Raw genomic sequence first — 20,852 nt, forward strand, 5'->3', positions numbered from 1 at the left:
ATATGTAAAAAATATAATAAGACACCTGGAAACAATTTCTATAGAAATTCCTCAACTGGCACTTAATTACAATAAGAAATCGTAAATTTTCTATATATTCCTTATAATGATGCAATCACTTGGTGCTGTGCGCCCTCAGGATTGGGGGGGGGGGGGGTAACTCGTGCTGCAATGTGAAAAATGGATCCCATTGGAAAGGTAGTTATTGAAAAGAAGACACACTTAAACAATGTCCATCTGCAAACATACACATGTAATCACTATGACCATTTGACCCCACCCTGATACCACACCCCTACCCCATTTCCAATTTTGGTAAAAGACAGATCTGCTCATTATAAGTATCCAATTACTTTAAAGTTAGTATCAAAAGCATTAAGGAAAATGTTACTTAAATGATTTACACATACAAATATATGCTAAGTTTGGTCCCCACCCTGGAGTCTGACTGAATCAAAACCTTAGTCCTATACCCCAGGGACCATAAAATGTACAATTGTGGCAGAGGACTTCCTGCTCTTCGTGAAATTTAGTTTCCCTTACAGATTTGCGGTTATAAAGAAACATTTTGAAACTGGGTCAATTTTTGTTCATCCCTTGAGGCCCCAGGGGTGCAGGTGTCCTGAAATTTACAATTTATTCCCCCTTGTCCCAAGGATGCATCAGAATTTGGAATGGTAGTTATCAAGAAGTTAAAATTGTTCAATTGTTAATGTACAACGCATAACAATAGACACAGACCAAAAGCAATAGGTCACCTGGTTAACTCAGGTGACCTAATTATGATGTATATTTGAAATTTGTATTTGGTGTAAGTATGTTGACACTTTTAGTGATTACCTTTGATATCATTTAATATTGCATATGTAACTTACACAAACACTATGATCAGTGGAGTAACGACAATATAAGTGGTGAAACACACACCTTCATCATTTGTACGTACAAGCAAAAATATTCTTGTCCGATTTCTTTTTCATTGAAAGCAAATGTATGAAATTATTCAAAGGAGTGATATTGATTCATTTTTAGCTTTACTGTTAAAGTGTTTGGGTCCACTTCTGTTATTTTTATGTCAGTGGTGTAATTTACTTGTCAGTGGTCAAACACATTTTGTCATTGGTGTTACATGAACAATTTTCTTGATCGAAGACAAAGATGGTCATATATCAGCATCAAACTTTTCTTAAAATAAGATTTAAATGAATCTATTTAATATGTAATAATATTTTTTTGTCATTTTGTAATAATACAGGTATCACGTTAAAAAGAGAGGAAGGTTTTTAAAATAGTGTCTCAGATGTACCATTTTGTGTCAGTTGAATTATAGAATTACTGAGTTTTTTAAACATCAGACCAAAATATATCAATTTTAATGCTTTTTTGCAATTGTTTATGCCATTTTCAAGTATATTGTATTATTACTTATCCTTTTTTCCCTTTATTATATATTTGTTACACCATTGACAGATTTGTTCTACCTATTCACCTTTGACCCCATTTTTTTGGCAATGGGGCACATTTCATGTTTGCAAAATTTGATATGTTTTACCGTAATGTTTGATAAACATGTTATGCTTAAAAAAATTGAAATTTAGAGCTATACATTTCTTGTCATATCTAACTCTGAAAAATCTGCGAAATTTGATAATGACCCATTTATTACCATTATAGAATACAACTATATAGTTTTTGAGATAGCATATAAATACTTCTAACTCTGGAATTAATGTTAAATTCAATATCATACTTGCAAGAAAATTCTGTGCATTCATTACATACAATATATATATATATATATATATATATATATATATATATATATATATATATATATATATATATAATAAACAAATTACCTATCCTAATCCTTACTGGATAATTTAAAAAAATCGAAATAATAACAAAGGATTGTCCGAGTGCATTGAACTTTCTATTTCTTTCAGTACTAACTAATCTTCATACACAAGGTTTATTCGTTTGATGTCCAATTTTCATAGATAACATTACATATGTACTTACGGACGAGTGTGCAATGTATATTTAATACTGTAAATTAGATAGTTGTTGTATAATGTTGTTTTTGGTGATGATATCACACTAGTTTCTGTTATCTGATGACGACAAAAACATATCGCGCATGCCCACAAGCAGTTAACGACTAAGGCCCGCTCATCAATCCACCTTGTAATTATATAACTATTGTTTTCATAGCTATCAAAATATTTGTTCAAATACAACTTTTATTTGTTATCGTACTCTTACAAGAAGACAACGGCACGTACTGAAACAAAGCGAAATAGCACCATGTACATACTCTATAATTACAGTTTGTATGTGATGTAAATTGTAGTACCTACTTGAACAAGTAAAACCTGCTAACTTTACGGATCGTCTGGCAGTATCTATGAGTCGTGATGTTGTAGTAACACACTACTACATGTATGATATGTTATTTAATATCTTATTTCTTGAAAACATGTGTATATGGTCGGCAGGGCACCAAATAAATTGAGAGTAATTATTACATATGTAGCTTGAATGTCAAACTGAAAGCAGTGAAGGAAATTATTCTCGTAAAACTTTGCTCTTTCATCCTGTAACACTCGGTACACGTAAGTAAAATTATCACGGGGGTGGATCCATTACATTTTCACAGGGGGTTGCAGATCAAACCCAAAATAGCGCAAAAAGAGCATGTTTTGTTAACATGTTCCACGAAGAAGGAATGTGTTTGCAAATCCCGTACCCCCTCAAGATCCTCTACTTTGTCATGATAAAAGAAATTGAACAAGATAAAATTTGGGTACACGCATGTGTGATGAACTGTGTAATCGAATACAATTGGAATTCATACACAATACAATTGAAAAATTATAGAACGCAAATACATGCAGTGTGTTATACAATACAAATGAAAATTATACTACATGAATAACGAATAAATATATATAGAGAACAAAAATAAATATGCAATATAGGTTATGAAATATACAATACAAATGGGCTAATAGAAAATATCAAATACTGCAACGTTTGACATGCCATAGGACATGTATATATATTTTGCATGTATAATGCATTAAAAATACAAATAGATCAACATTCAATGGGAAAAAGCTCACCATAAAATGTTAACATACAATGACCAGAATGAAAAGGTGATAATAACGAACAGTAATCAATCTCGTAACTCATATAAGGTATGAAACACGTCAGATAGCATTTGACCCAAAGAAAGGTTGTATTGGCAAACTAAATCATTATGATAACTGTAGTACCTTAGAAGATGCGAAATGTTGACTTTAAACGAAACGGTTGAAACCCTTGTAACATCAACTTATTTGTCAGTAGCCTGCCTCGATTTAAAAACTGATCATACGCAGAACGAACTCTTGCGTATCGAATCAGTTGAGAAACATAAACACCATATGCAGGTGATAATGGAATATTGCTACATAAGTATGGGAAGTTGACGATGGAGAAGCTGAAATCATCTAGTTTGTCATAAAGTTGAATTGTCAATTTAGAATATGAAAGTGGACAGTATATAAAAAACGATTTTACTAATATAATTGATAATTAATATATCAAAAATTCACTGCGTTTGGTCATGATTTGTATATAATAACATTTCCTTGGCATTGTTCACTTTTCTTAATCATTCTCTGTTTTCCTAGACATTTGGACGGTTATTTCGGTTGATGAATGGTTTGAACATATTTCATTGTACTGATAACACGACAGCTTATTACAGTATATATTAATATTCATGATATGTAGGTTCTCACCTCAATCATGTATCTTTTCATAAGGACACATGTGTACATGAATTCTTGAAACTTCTCAGATACAGGATATTACAAAAGTAGGTCACTGTGAAGGACTAGCCTAAAAACAATTATCGAGGGGGCGGAGCCATTTGCTGAGCTCACATATAGGTAAGTTCCGAGGTTGAAATTTGGGGCTTTCTATTTTTACAAGCCAAAGGTTTCTGTTCAGCTACTCTCCTCACAGTGTATGTTCTTTATTCTGTCTTTTCCCCGCTGCTTTTAATTTTCACATTTTTGGCACAATCTGGTGAAACCTTTGATTCAAAATATATAACCTAGCCATGATACTGATATAGAATGGAGACAAAAACCTTGGATTGAAAACTATATTTCATTCACCACAATCAAGAAAAAAGCACAAAAAAGAGAGGAAAGAATATGATTGGATTGTCTTTAGCGACACAAGAAACAAGGATGCTAGCATGAATGATAACAAACTATACTCGATTTTTTTTTTCAACCACCCATTTAATATACTGACCACATCAACAAGTCAAATACCACCCATTCAATATACATGTACTGACCACGCATGCTACCCATAGTTCTCTGCGTCTCTGCACACAGATTTGCGTGCAAACGAACTCAGGCGGAATTTTGACTGACCACGATGGTAACAATAGTTTTGCTTTTCGGACATTGAAAAGATTGAACTCCTAAACAATTACTTTTCATCCATCACAAATTTAGGTGATAACAATCAAGAACTACCAAACATAGAATTAAAAAAAACAACCAATGATTTCTTTCCAGACATAATCATACAAGGAACAAGATATTACAGATATTGTTTCTGTAATTCCTGTAGATAAAGCTATAGGTCCAGATTACATCAGTCATAAAATGTTAAAATCCTGTAAAGACACCTTTTCAAAGCCACTCTGCAAATTATTCAATAAATCACTTTCATTAAAGACCTGTCCAGACTGTTGGAAGTTAGCACATGTTATTCCATTATTTAGGAAAGATCAACCTGCTGTTCCTCCTTATTACAGACCAGTGTCTTTCTTGAGTTGCATAAGTAAAATATGTTTAACATGTACATGTACATACAACTGCCTGCACTCACAAAATATTTTTTTTTATAAATATCAAGCAATGGTTTTACCAGGTCATTATAAAGCGTGTCAGCTTTTAGAAACATATTCTATCATATAGAATATGTTGACAATGGTAATTACTGCTGCATGGTCTTTTGTGATTTATCTACATTCTTTAGCAGCATCTGACATATGGGTCTAATCCATGAATCAGTGAACCAATTCTAGAATGGTTAGGTAGTTATTTAAGTAACAGAACATAAAAAGTAACGTATAGAAATTTATTTTCTTCCATGGGAAATGTAAAAGCTGGTGTACCTCAGGGTGCTTTTATCAGACCACTATTATTTTGTTGTATGTAATGACGTAGCTGATAACGTGATATCTATTTGTAGATTATATGCCGATGATAATTCGTTGCAACAATGTTTAGATAATATCTGTCTTATTGAACAAAATCTTAATCATGATCTGAGAATATTAGATGGATGGTCAAAGAAATGGTTATTGAAATTTAACCCACACAAAACTAAAGCTGCACTTTTTCTTTTAAGAATTGGACAACAATCTCCCAAAACATTTTTTGATAAATTTCAGTTTTTTAATATGTGTTACACAACACAAACACATAGGGACTTTATTGTCTTCAAAATTAGGATGGTCTGAATACATTGACGGCATTGTGAAAATGGCTTTCAATAAACTTGGATTACTAAAACTAAAATTTTCTGTATCAAGGGATATCCTATCTCAGATGTATGTTTCATTTATCGGACAGAAGCAGACGCAGAAAATTTATAAAAAGATTAATTATTTGCAGCTAAAATAGTTACTGGTCTTACAGTAATAGCTTCGGGAAATCCATTATACCTAGAAACAGGTTGGGAACCTTTAGAAGTTAGAAGAGATAGAGCTAAGCTTGTAACAATGTATCCATGCATCTATAGAATATTGCATCTGATATTAGAAACACAATTTCTGGATATTCCACTCGAAATTCTTCAAATTATTCAATACCAAAATGCAGGTTGGAATTACTCAGCAAATATTGTCAGAATTACTCTTAGTGTTCATACAAGGGAAACAACTTAAATATCAAAACTTCTAAAAAAAAAAAATGTCTGCTAAATTATGCTGTAAAACCTCCAAAATACTTTTCAATTGGGAAAAGGTTTTTGAAAATTATTCACACAAGGTTGAGACATAATTGTATTTTAAACTCTGATTTATTTTGTTGTTACCTAAATGACAATCCAAATTGTTTATGTGGACTATTAGAAGATGGTTACCATTTGGGTTTGGGTTTTTTTTTGTGTGTGTGTGTGTGTGTGTGTAAAAATATACTTCCACAGGACACTGTTTAATATAATTCAATAATATATACATTATAGATGTGCATGTAATGTTACGGGGAATGATTTTATTTCTGGTGTACAAAATTTAGAACTTTTCACGGTTATTCAATCTTTTCTAAATGAAGATGGCCGTTTTTCTGGGGGGGGGGATAATTATGAACTTTTTGATAATGATATTTCCTGTACACTCAGTAAACACAAATAATAAGCATGCATTGTATTCCTTGTATCCGTTGTAGATTGCTCATAATGTATGGCAATTTTATAAATTATTGTGATAGGAGAGGGACTATCTAAGTTTTTGAACGTGTGCCTAATCCTTTTGATGTTTTTGTCAATAAAATAAGTTCAATTCAAATGTGTTTGTCTGACTAAAAATTATACCACTGAAAATTTGACTGGGTTAATTTCAGTTTGTTAATCATCTTATTCTTTCTTCAAGCGCATATAACAGCAAACTTGTGATGTAATTTTGATTCATTCAAATTAAATAATAAAATGATTTAAGATTTGAATGCAATCTTTATGACATTTAAAAAAAAGACTATATTTGAATTTCTGTATATGTGTATCAGCAAGCATGTCGTATTATCCTAAGACATGCGAAATGTATACCACCTGACTTCTGGTAGTTAAGGTGGCTCGTGTGAGTTTTGATTGTTCGCATCATTAGCAAGCATGTGCCTTATTGGTATAGAGATAGAATCTTTCTATAAACAAATTATAAGGAGACGTCTTTCCGACGTTATGAAGATAATGAATGCGTGCTTTGATCGAGATAACCAAGCTACTACATGATGTTACAACAGATACCCAAGAGGCATGAATGACGATGGTCATCTAACTTTGAATCTATGAATATTCATACCAAAAATAGTCATAACTGTTGTCTCCGGGACAACATACATTGTGAGGTGAATGGTCGGAATGCATGCGACTATTCCGTTAGCTTTGATGTAGACCACAGGGGTATAGCAATACAGGTATGCAGGTATCATCTCCCACCACTACTAGTGTACCAACACCTGTCAGCAACTTTCTCTCCCACCACTACTAGTGTATCAACACCTGTCAGCAACTTTCTCTCCCACCACTACTAGTGTACCACCACCCGTCAGCAACTTTCTCTCCCACCACTACTAGTGTACCAACACCTGTCAGCAACTTTCTCTCCCACCACTACTAGTGTACCACCACCCGTCAGCAACTTTCTCTCCCACCACTACTAGTGTACCACCACCCGTCAGCAACTTTCTCTCCCACCACTACTAGTGTACCATCACCCGTCAGCAACTTTCTCTCCCACCACTACTAGTGTACCATCACTCGTCAGCAACTTTCACTCCCACCACTACTAGTGTACCAACACCTGTCAGCAACTTTCTCTCCCACCACTACTAGTGTACCACCACCCGTCAGCAACTTTCTCTCCCACCACTACTAGTGTACCATCACCCGTCAGCAACTTTCTCTCCCACCACTACTAGTGTACCATCACTCGTCAGCAACTTTCACTCCCACCACTACTAGTGTACCAACACCTGTCAGCAACTTTCTTTCCCACCACTACTAGTGTACCACTATCCATCAGCAACTTTCTCTCCCATCACTACTAGTGTACCACCACCCGTCAGCAACTTTCTCTCCCACCACTACTAGTGTACCATCACCCGTCAGCAACTTTCTCTCCCACCACTACTAGTGTACCACTACTCGTCAGCAACTTTCTCTCCCACCACTACTAGTGTACCACCACCCGTCAGCAACTTTCTCTCCCACCACTACTAGTGTACCACCACCCGTCAGCAACTTTCTCTCCCACCACTACTAGTGTACCATCACCCGTCAGCAACTTTCTCTCCCACCACTACTAGTGTACCACCACCCGTCAGCAACTTTCTCTCCCACCACCACTCTCTCTCTCTCTGTCTCTCTCTCTCTGGTCACCACTACTCTCTCTCTCTCTCTCTCTCTCTCTCTCTCTCTCTCTCTCTCTCTCTCTCTCTCTCTGCTCACCACTACTCTCTCTCTCTCTCTGCTCACCACTACTAGTGTACCACCACCCGTCAGCAACTTTCTCTCCCACCACTACTAGTGTACCAACACCTGTCAGAAACTTTCACTCCCATCACTACATCAACTGTAAGCATCTCTCTCTCTCTCTCTCTCTCTCTCTCTCTCTCTCTCTGTTCACCACTACTCTCTCTCTCTCTCTCTCTCTCTCTCTGCTCACCACTACTCTCTCTCTCTCTCTCTTTCTCTCTCTCTCTCTCTCTCTCTGCTCACCACTACTCTCTCCCTCTCTCTCTGCTCACCACTACTCTCTCTCTCTCTCCTCTCTCTTTCTCTCTCTCTCTCTCTCTCTCTCTGCTCACCACTACTCTCTCTCTCTGCTCACCACTACTCTCTCTCTCTCTCTCTCTCTCTCTCTGCTCACCACTACTCTCTCTCTCTCTCTCTCTTTCTCTATCTCTCTCTCTCTCTCTCTCTCTCTCTCTCTCTCTCTCTCTCTCTCTCTCTCTCTCTCTCCGCTCACCACTACTATAACTTGTCAGCAACTGTCAATCTCACACCACTACCACTTCTTGTCAACATCTCTAGCTCACCACCAACACATCTCAACATTTCTATCTCACCACCAACACAGCTCAACATCTCTATCTCACCACCAACACATCTCAACATCTCTATCTCACCACCAACACATCTCAACATCTCTATCTCACCACCAACACATCTCAACATCTCTATCTCACCACCAACACATCTCTATCTCACCACTAACACATCTCAACATCTCTATCTCACCACCAACACATCTCAACATCTCTATCTCACCACCAACACATCTCTATCTCACCACCAACACATCTCAACATCTCTATCTCACACCCAAAACATCTCAACATCTCTATCTCACCAAAACAACCAACAACTGTCGACATCTCTATCTCACCAACACTACCAACAACTGTCAACATCTCTATCTCACTAACACTACCAACAACTGTCGACATCTCTATAGCATAAACACCTGTCAACATCTCTATCTCATCAACAACTGTCAACATCTCTATCTCACCAGCACCTGTCGGGGACTGAATATTACCGGTAGATTATTTCACTACATGTCTGTGGTTATAATCATTTGAATATTTTGTTAATTCACACCTGGTTATTTCATGGTTGCTTGTCCGAATTCGTTTTCACACAGTTTTCAATCCAATGGTTTTTGTCTCCATTCTATATAAGTATCATGACTAGGTCATATATTTTGAATCAAAGGTTTCACCAGATGGTGCCAAAAATGTGAAAATTAAAAGCAGCGGGGAAAAGACAGAATGAAGAACATACATGTATATGATCAATGTGTGTCTAGCGGTTTATGATTTGGTAGTTTGGTTCCACCTCTCCATCCTTCATGCAAAAGAGACAGGTTGAGAAGTCATTTAAAAAAAAAAAACTCTCGTATTGGAATCTATAAATTGGTTAAGTAATATGAGAGAAGAAGTTAAGTTAAGAAAGCTTACATATGGCGAACGACAGTTAGACGACGCACACAAAAAAAATCTCTAAGGTAGTAACCAACCTGACTTACAATCTTTATTGCTTTGCCATGCTTTCTCCAAACATTTATACGAAGCCAAGTCTATCCATATTTCTGTAATTGGTTTGGAATATAACAATCAGCTTGCGGAAGAAGATGACACTCGCGAACTTCGTCCAATTGCAAAAATTTAGACGGTAAAAGAATAATGTAAATAAATTTGGCACCAAAACTAATTTAATTCTTAATAATAGAGAAATAAATTTAACGGAACTAAAGTACTTTCAGATGTGCGTTTGTCTTTGGCAAATTGAATATGAGGATTTGTTTGTATGTAGAATAAACAAAGGTTTCTTAACGATGCCGTTTCCGAATATTTGACGTCGAGTGTCGTAAAACTTGGAATAAATCCATCGTCTTTGCTTTGTTGGCGCGAAACCGGGGCTAACGAGGAGCGCTCTCTTCCGGGGCATTGTTTACAAGAACGACTACCCAAAGCAACAACCAATTAATTACATTACCAAACTTAAAAAACCAAAAGATCAATGACTGTATGTTTATACTATAATCCTTATCGCCGGAGACATATAAACTCGTATTCTAAAATCTGTCAGATCTACAGCTAGAAGACGCAAAAGAAGCAATTTTTGTGTCTTTAATCAATAGATTTATGAATTAATGATTGTATGCAAAGGGTTCGTTTATTGGTGATTTTTTATTTTATATAATTTTTGGTATTTTGTAAATTCATCGAGTACGATGATGACGAAAATTGCATTCAGCTGATTCGTGCGAATCGTACATGTACTTGCGTCTTTAAAATCTACTAATTACCACACAAAATTTGTTTCTTAACCCCCTGTACTCCTCTACACTGAACATGTAATGATGGGTCTGATTAAATCTTTATTTTCTTTAGTACACAGTATTTATTCATCCATTGTATAGTAATACTATATAGCCATAATCACTGGGTTGCGTAATCGTGATGTTGTAGATAGAAGCCTGCACGTGGAATCATGCGGCTCTTGCGATTGATCTGTTTTTAAACATACGAACATCTGAGTAATTGTTCGTATAGTATTTGCAAAACACATCAAGATTTACATATCAGTCTCAGCTGGTAGCTTCATTGATACCTTTGATAGCGTAAACGACCGATTCTTGGTTCCCGCTAATCGCATTACTGACCACTGTTACCGGTTTCCCTGGCCCTTCACGCACGTGTACACTTACGAGCAATCTTTTGTTTAAAACCAAAAGCCCATGCAGATATAGATTTTGATATGTTAGTAATTTCTTAAAACCCAACCCAAGAAAAAAATGTTGAGCTAAGGGAGACCGTGTATTGGTGTCAGTAGTTGATTGGGTTCTATTTGATGACAATTGAGGACAAGTGACCACTTTTTAATTGTCCTCATGATGAGCCTCATTAAGTATTGGCATGTGAATGCCAAAATTTATTACTCCTTAGATGGGCCATCGAATGAAAATCCGTCGTCCGTGGCTATCTGTACTGACGCAATTTGTCCCCTGAGAAAATTAAGAGTCCAGGAAAAGGCAGCGTCCCGCGACATATGCTAGCGGCAGCGCGAAAAATTTCACGACAGACGTGTCATCTTTAATGCTCCTTACATGATTTGTTTGTTTGATTTTATTGATGAAGTACCAAACATTAATATAATATCTTATTTAATTTTCTCTGCATTATATTCTAAGATCCTTCTGAAGGACAAAGGAAGATTGGAACGAGTTGGATTGTGCATCTCTTTCTTTCTAATCTGTCCAATATAAAATTTTTAAAACCTCTCTCCCCTTATCATATATATATATATATATATATATGCAAAATCGAAAACAGTGCGAACAAGAAGAGTCCTGCGAAAACCAGAGGTGGGCTAGGACGAGAAAGCATCCTCATGTTGACCGGTCACATCCGACGCCGTGAGTCCTCTCTCTCCCTCTCTCTTTATCAAATATATATATGCATATTTTTGTAAGTCTCTTTGTTTTCAGTTCCATCTTATATAAATTATTTACCAATTTTTTTCTTCATTTTTTTTTTTACAAAAAAATTCTAAAATAATTAAAAGGTTAATCGCCAGAAATGCGTGACGGCACGTGTAGAGTTGCCGCCGTGTAGTGATTTCAGGAAGCACGTGTCAGATGCGGTACACAGCGCGAAACCCGCTACACAGGAAGTTATTTCGGAATATACCCGGTGTCACACCTACAATAAATCGCTACCGAGAAGTCCCAATATACGGGAACATTTACCGGTATGACACCTGCGTCTTACTGGTTCACAGGATGGGGGCCAATATACTCCCCTGGATGTTGAATTCCAACAATATCAAAATATTCAATGTCAGATAATCGGAGACGTGGGTAATCAATTTGGTCATATTACAATTTACTAGTATATTTGAAAAAGAAAAAAAAAACACTGATAGTTTTAATTCTTCGAGTTTCTCTTCAAGAATTTTCTGGATAACCGGCGTGTGAATTTCTACTATACTAATACAGATAACAAAATTTGAAATGAACATCATGCCCTTGATTCATTGTCATTTTCAATGATTTTTCTGCCAACATAAAAATATCAAACAAATTGAACGCTATACAATAAATAATGTTTTACTCAATTTATTATTATATCGGTTTCGGAGGAGACATAACTAATTTATAGTTGAAAGAGAGAAAACTACTTGAAATTAATTTGCTTGATTGTTTCATGAATTGTTAAAACAATCCGTTCTTGATTACGCGATACAATACACTTTCAGCCTCTAGGGGCGGGGTCGAAGCTGAGAATCTGCAGATAACATCATCCCTACGAGCAATCAAACAATCTGATTGGCTGGCGCTAATTTAACGTAGAAACCATTGCCAAGACGTAAATAAAGGTCGCAGTACAGATGATAAGTTTAAAACAAAATAGTTTGAAGATAGCAAAACACGGTTAATACAGAAAAGACTCGGTCTTCCAACAGGGATGTTTTGAAGAGATTGTTTGTAATTTCATCCAAAGTTTATTCAATCCATTTTGTCATCTTGGTGAAAATTATCAAAATTGCTGCCATGAGTTTGAGTGTCGGGGGGTATTCTCATCCCGGATACCCTCACCCTGGTCCTATGTCCCATGATTTCTACCAGTACCAACAGATGGCGCGCTATCCGGACCACTGTCCCGATGCCTCCTACTTTCAGAACTGGGTTTTAAATGGAGTGAATGGACATCATTCGGATATTTCGGTTTCTCCGGAGTCATATGGCATGTGTACCCCAAGTCCGACAGAGTATCATTCCATTGGAGGTTCTGAACATTATTATCCAACTTTTGACAGGTGTATAAAACGGAGGACTACTGCAAACAAAAAAGAGCGCAGAAGAACTCAAAGCATAAATACAGCTTTTGCTCAGCTCAGGGGATGTATACCGAATGTGCCATCAGATACCAAGTTATCCAAAATCAAAACTCTACGTCTGGCCACAAGTTATATAGCATATCTAATGGACGTTTTATCCAAAGATGATCCCAATCTCACGGAAAAGGGATTTAAAGCTGAGCTCACGAAGAAAAAAGACGATAGAAAAGAAAAACAAGAAAAACAGAAGGAACAGGTATATGAATGAAGTTAATTCATTTATTAAATTTACAACTAGCAAGTACAACTGTTTCATGTCAAAATGTATTGTGAATTAGAATAAGAAATTCAAAATAATTAGTACAACAAGAAAAATTACAATTACAATTGTACCGTGCGAAAAAGGGTTAGTCTGTAAGAAAAAAGAAGTTTCTGTTTTCAGTTTTGTTTACACGTATATGAATCATTTCAAGGATGTGACTAGGTGTGGCCAACCTTTTATCGTTTCATGCAGTACTCAGATTAAGAATAAACTTAGCCAATTTAAAAAAAATAATAATTTAAAGCATTAGATTCACCATCGTAAAGCCTCGCACTGGCCTGTGATAATAATGAAGATAATGTTTTTGGTCGCAAGCCGCAGGAATACAGTAAAACAATTTTTTATGAAATCCAAGTCGTTTATAAATCGTATTCCAGATAATATCAAGTTTTTATATTCGGTGTGTAGAGCTCCACAGATTTATTGGTCACTAAGAGGCAAATCTTAAGAAATAATAAAGAATATCTTAAGTATGATATCTTGCATTCAATCTCATGGTAAGTTATTAATATTTATTAAGAAAATAAAAATATATTTAGGATATTTCTTGACCCTTTGGTGATTCGATGAAATGAACACAATTTACAGATGAATTAACATGTATTAATGAATAATGTGAACAATCGGGACAAGAAATCTCGCTCGGACCTTAGCCCTCGGTACTATTACAATCACGTGGTCAATCTTTACACTCCAACGTACGGTATCGCACCCATACTTCTATGACAAAATTATTCAACGTATTGGGTTTATTCATCTTTGAAAAATATTTTTCAACATTTATCAATAAGTAGTCCTAACGTCAAAATTCCGCATCATGTTTCACACCCTCAGACTAAATGCCGACATCGCCTGTTTCAAGAATCAGTCTTTACAAAAACAGTAGAATGGGTAGATGATTTACTGGCACCAATTTATTCAGTTTATATTCCTTCACAAAAATTATTACCACGTGAATAGCTCTATTTTTCCGCTTATGCATCTATTAAAAATCAAGTATGCACTTTTAATATAGTGCCTTGTTCATGGAATATTTTGCTAAGAGACAGATAATCAAAGATAAAAGGGGCCCGGAGAGCCGATAACAACCCCCTACCTGCTGGTGGCCGTTAGACTGGTTTTTTGTACGATTTAAGCCGTGTCTTGCGGTCAAGCATTTGGAATTCATAACCCTCAAAGAATAAATCTTAATTCCTGAGAATCATTATAAAATCATTGTATTCTTTTTATTCATTAAACTGTTTTCGGATATTCAATGTTTTCTTTAAAAGTTGTATAATTCCTTTGTAACAAGCAAATAATACTTTATTAAAGTATTTTACTTTTTATATAACGAGAATATTATCAGTTTCTCTAAATTAAGCCTTCACTGAAACCTGAATGAGATTCGTATTATTAACGGAAAATGAATACACATATAGATATTCTAAAATGCTTAATCGACTATGAAAGCAATAAAGCTCACACCTCCTTGTGTTAATTACAGGAGGCAGTTTGTGGGAGGGTGAGGGAGGGAAACCCTCAATTTTCGTAAATTGCGTTTCCCTGTCGGGACAACGTCCCGTGGTAAGAAACTTGGGCTGACGGAATTACGATCTCACTAATTGAAAATACTCGTCAGAAATGCAAAGTTTATCGCATACATTTGAAAGCAATTTACTGCACGTTAAGAAATTTTGATATGAGAGGAAGCTAGTTATGACTTTTGATGCGTAATAACCCATTGAAAGCATAAAAGGCCCAGCGCTAAAGTAGTACCATAAAGTAATATTTGTGAAATGAACTCTCAAACAGACACGTGTTAGTCACAATATGATAAATATCTATACATCATAATTTGAAAACTACAAAGATTTAAATATGACAAAACAAACAGATCGCGAAATGCATGACCGGACATTTTTAAAGGATAGCTGAAATGTAACACCCTTGTTGGTGCTACGATTTCCTTCCGCGCTCAGTTCTGAGAGGCTTTCAGCTCGATTTAATGGAGGAGATAAGTATGTAAAGAGGAATCATAACTGTCTCTCTGAGTTTGCTAAGCTATATAATTCCTGTATATGATTGATAGACTTCGCTTTGGTCCAGACAAAATCGACTGAATCTTGCTCACTCGCTTCTCTTTGTTTCACAAACCCTTACCATCAGATTCGACCGTTGAGAAGATGAAAACAAAGAAACTGTCTGGGATTTATAATTGAACTGTCGAATTTAGAAAAGAATATAATATTTACTGTATTTTATCAATCTGGCTGATTTTCAAATAAATGTCATTCTGAACGATAATTAAAGATGACATATGTTTGATTTCTGAAAGAATTTTACATGTCTACTGACTGCCGGGTGAAACTCATATCATATATCACTTGCTCCAAATACTTTACTTAAAATATTTAGTCAAAACTTGCACTATATATATGCATCCCTTACACAATGCATAGAGATCTGCGATTTCAATTTACGAAAGTGATAAAAGTTATAAAATCTGAAGTAGTTCGAACATTACGCTCTTCAAAACTCATGAAAACAAAGCAAGTTTCATCGCACCACAGCAGAAATCGTCAGTATTCCAGGCACTTCAGCTCCACTCACGGCATCGTTAAGCAACTCTTGAGATAATTAGATAATAAGATCAAATAATTACCGTATCATCGACATAGATAATACTGGACATGGGAACAGGATCCCATTACCGGAACTTTGTAAACTGTTCCGGTAACAACCAAAGACTTCCTAGCGCTTAAAAGTATCATCGGACACCGTAGTTGTACAACATGGCATAAACTCTTGTTGATATAGACATACGATCTCTGCTTTTAAAAACATGCTTATCATTCCACGATATCTACCAAAATAAACGCATGCACCGATCCTTGTATTCTATTATTTTAACATGATAAAATTCATTAAGTGCATGGACAAATTTTAGTGATGTTAGATTAATTTCAAATCTTAGAAATGTTTTCGCGTACAATGTAAATGCAAGTCGCCGTTATTTTAGTCTTTAAGATGGTGCGTATGATGGACGGGTAGCCGCGTCCGATCGCGTGATCGCTCCCCTAATAATCGGTCCCCGCTGTATGCTTGTTGACTTCCATCGATGGCGTTTCTCCGTGCACACTGGCTTTATCCTCAGGCAAATCATAACTTAATTCGATTACTGCTGAATTGCTCATCGTATTCAGTTTTTCTTTATTTCAGAAAATTCCCCAGAAATTAACATGTATCAATTTGAATTACGTTAATTGCCGTTATCTTTTTACGACTTGGTTTGGAATTTAGTCTTTCCGTGACATGGATACCCCCATTATAGACATCAATATGTTTATGAGTCGAGTTCTGTGAGGATATGTTGGGGAATATTGTTATTATGAATTATCTTTTTTGAGTCGAATACTTGCCCATCTGTTCCCTGTGAGAGCCAGGGTTGTGTCCAGTGACCTATACAGGAAATTTTAGGAAGCCACTATTAAACCTGTTTCTGTTCACATATGTAACATTCTGTCTTCTTAAAAAACTAGATTACAAAGATAATTTAAAATAATTTAACTGAAACCTTTTCAAGGACATTGGAACACCTGCACACTCCAAGGTTACATACAATTTACAGAGAATATATCACAATTTTACACAGAGATAAAACTCACACAGCATTACTGAATGAAGTAAAATCATTTTCAAAAGGTTGGTGGTTCACACTGAACGATTAGTGCATATAGCATTTTGATAAGAGGAATGCTTACATTTAGTTATGAATGAAGTCTTAGAAATAGAAAGTCACGAATTTGCCCCTGGTATGATTTATCTTTTCTTGTATAGAAATCTTCTTGGGGGTCTTCGATGAATCTGTATACGTTTCGAACTCGTCTTCTTGGGTTGAATCTGACACGTTGATCGCCTTTCCAAGACACTCTTTGGTTTCGGAGGCTGATAAAGTAATTAGAACTTGCATAACCGTGGAATCGGACAAGAGATAGGGCGATACTGATAGGAAAATTATCACACCTGCATGAAATCGTAAGTGAGTGGGGATCCTTCTCCATTCTAAAAAGTTTGGGGACAGAAAAATAAGGCAAATAACAGACCAAGGTGTATCGGCAACTAAGTTTTACACCTGCTTCTAATAGGTTTACTTTTAAATTTTCTTTTTCAACAATTTTTGTGAAGGTCGTTTCATTTTTAGTTCTGATAATTTTTAGTGAACATTAATATGGGCGTTATCAGGCTTGGCGTAGGGATATCAGCAAAGTGCCCGCTGTGTTACTCCGTGTCTTGGAATTTCGACATGTCTTGTCTAAATGAGAAACTAATCTTTGCCGCGTAAAACAATTGTTCAGATAAAGTGTACACATTTCGATAGGCAAAAATGATTGATGTATGTTTATCAAACGTGAAAATTTTATCGTTTTAAACTTACACAATTTCATGCCATTCTTTCTTTTTTCTCAATGTAAAATACGATGTCATATAGTTTGGAGATCTCTGAAGAATCTATGAACAGTGTGAGATTTCGTCACCCGTTCACGACTTTTATATTCGAAGTTAAAACCTTGCTCAGTCGAAGAAATAATTAAAAGTCTGTCAAAAATTCTGATATGATCTTCAAAAATGTTTTGAACACCTAGACGTCTAAGAAACGCTAATAAATGGCGCTTAAGAGACCACCAGGCAAGCTAGTATAGACGCGAGTCGATATTTAAACAAAAAAAATTGAATCTAAGACATTGATAGTAGTAGATTTTTTTGTTATAATATTATATTAGCTATTTTCCTTTTTATCAATCATTGACCCTACCTCTGGTTACCGGATTTTTTTCTTCGCTTTAATCAGAATAAGAATTGATACCAATACACGACAGATCTCTGTTACAGAATTATTAAGCTAACAAAGTAAGCAAAACAGTAGATCTAATGTGTAAAATCTCGATGTTTTCTCAATAAAATTAAAATATCACAAAACAAAATGCTCCTAGTTGTTTGTTTTAATGGGTGGCTCCAGCGGTAATTAGTTCGATGACGTCTAACCCAAACATGCGTCATCACCAAATTCGGCACATCTTATTTACGAAACTGCTTAAAAGAATGATTATTATTTGAACAGTTTCATATGGAAATAAAAGCAGACATAAAAATGTTCATCCATATTGTTTCTTTTTGGCTTAAAAATTCTACTGTAATACTGAAATGCTTGAGTCAGAAATATTTCTTTCTTCTGTACAAAACCCATTTAAATCCGTCACACTATTTGCAGTGGAAAGTCAGCCAGCCATCCTCCTCCATTTCCGGCGAATTACATTCCAAACCTACATACTTAAAAAACAAAACAAAAGTTTTTGTATATAATCGTGCACCTGCTTTTCAAAACTGTATCAATTACTCATATTTTCGTAAAGTTTTCGTGATTTGTTTTCTAATTAATAATTAGATTTTATCGTCAATTTTTACTTCGTTCTAATACTGGAAGAATTTGGATCACCCAAGAAGTGTTCCACAAGATGATATCATCAAGTATAGGAACTTTGGGATAGGAGACACAAGTCAATTAGGGACATAGTTGTTCCTTAGTAGGCGATTAAGCGAGATAAGAAGGCATTATAAATATTAAAATGACGGATTTAAGTGTGATGTAATGATATCATTATCTGACTCAACAGTCCCACTTACCAAAATTGATTTTTATGTCTTCCACATTTCTTTATTTAAGTTCTGTCAACTTATCAAAGATTTATTTTCTAATTAGACACCCGTTTCTTTACAGGTTGTCACTGATAATTCTAGTCCTGAATCCACCAGCCCGACCACTAACAACGATAAGAAAGCCAAAGGACGAACAGGGTGGCCACAACATGTTTGGGCGTCGGAACTAAAAAACTGACGACAAAACTGTGAGACAATGTGGACAAATTATTTCAGGAAACTGGGAACAACGGTAATGCGCATGAGCAAGTGTGATCCGTGCGAGAAATGATTGATGGTGCTGTGACTGGTATTTGAGAAAATTCAAACTGAATGCTGTGATCAAATTCAGTCCTGTCAAGAGAAACATTGCAACGTCCCGCCCCCTGGCGGCGAGCAAAGTGGATGTCTTTCAGGAATCAGCCAGTGTCTAAAAGATATGTTTTCATTTCTTTTAATGACTTACATCAATTCTGATTACATTTCAGTTATTTCAAACATGCTGTCTTGAACAGTGCACGATTCAATTACTACATGCTGCCTAATTTTATCTGTCATTTCAATGACACCGGATAACTATATAGTGTATATGTTTTCCTCTAACATTCTTTTATGACATTTTGTTGGCAAATGTTTGCAGAAATCAATGGCAACATACAGGATAATGAAGAGAAGACATCTGTCTTTTGTATTTTGGCCTCTTTGAAATCAACAGAAAATTTTAAATGAAATGCACTGTATGTCGAAGACGTTCACTGTATTAAATGGGAGGAGTGTAAAAACTCAATAAACAAGCCAAGTTTTTATCGAACTGCCCTTTTTTTTCTTGTGATTTCTGGCGCATTTATTGTCACCATAATGCAGCTATGTGTTAATTATAAAACAAGAGTGGTTAATTAAAGATCAACGCTGTCATATTTTGATTGGTTGCGCCGTCGACGTCACCGTTTCTAGGCTCATTCAAACAGTTGTATACAGGAATAATTGTATTGATCGGGTTCTTAATTCGAAAGGAGAAACAATTTAATTCCCCAAGCATGACTATCAATTGGGATATTGCCATGGTTTCGTATTTTCTTTATTGAATTAATACGCATATGGCTATCGTTAGATTTCTGCTAAAGCGAATTAGCCTGACGTAGAAAAATTGGGCTTGTTTTGGAATCACTTTTTTCGTGATCAATTCCCTAATGTATCTTCATCTCCTCGTTACGAGGTTCGAAAAGTCTAGATACCATCAGAGGAAACTCGGACAGAAGATCGGATAAATTTCCAAAGCAATTTTATAAACATACACTTTGGTGGAATGGGTTCATCTCTCAATATCTTAGTATTTACAATAGTACACATTTGATAGTGCTTGGAAAATATTGTTTTTGCAATAGTTGTGCAATATGTAATTAACAAAATATTAGAATGAAATCCAAGTACAAATGTTTCATCTACAGCAGACAAACCAGGTCAAGGTTTAACAAAAGTCACTTCGGTCATATAACGAATTAAACAAATAAGAAAGAAACTTACAAAATTAATTTACATAAACATAATTACATTGTAATTTACAGTCTCCGGAACAGATAATATATCAGGTGAGAAATCCGAGTGTGCAACTTTTCAAGATGTTCCAACAAAATCCAAGAATACAGTTTACTGGCAATGAGTTGATGGATTGTTACGGTAGTATCTATGTTAATCAGAAATCGTAATGTTA

The 20,852-nt window shown here is 35.5% G+C and overlaps 1 protein-coding gene across 1 annotated transcript; it reads left to right on the forward strand.

Annotated features, from left to right (window-relative positions):
- The first annotated feature begins 12,409 nt into the window (after positions 1–12,409).
- Positions 12,410–19,952, forward strand: LOC125681717 (heart- and neural crest derivatives-expressed protein 2-like). Its single transcript, XM_048921904.2, has 2 exons — positions 12,410–13,399; positions 19,224–19,952. The coding sequence occupies exons 1-2, from the start codon at positions 12,857–12,859 to the stop codon at positions 19,338–19,340; spliced, it is 660 nt and encodes a 219-aa protein (XP_048777861.1). The 5' UTR covers positions 12,410–12,856; the 3' UTR covers positions 19,341–19,952.
- The last annotated feature ends 900 nt before the right edge of the window (positions 19,953–20,852 follow it).

Source organism: Ostrea edulis, chromosome 2 (assembly GCF_947568905.1).
Source record: "Ostrea edulis chromosome 2, xbOstEdul1.1, whole genome shotgun sequence".
NCBI classification, from domain to species: Eukaryota; Metazoa; Mollusca; class Bivalvia; order Ostreida; family Ostreidae; genus Ostrea; species Ostrea edulis.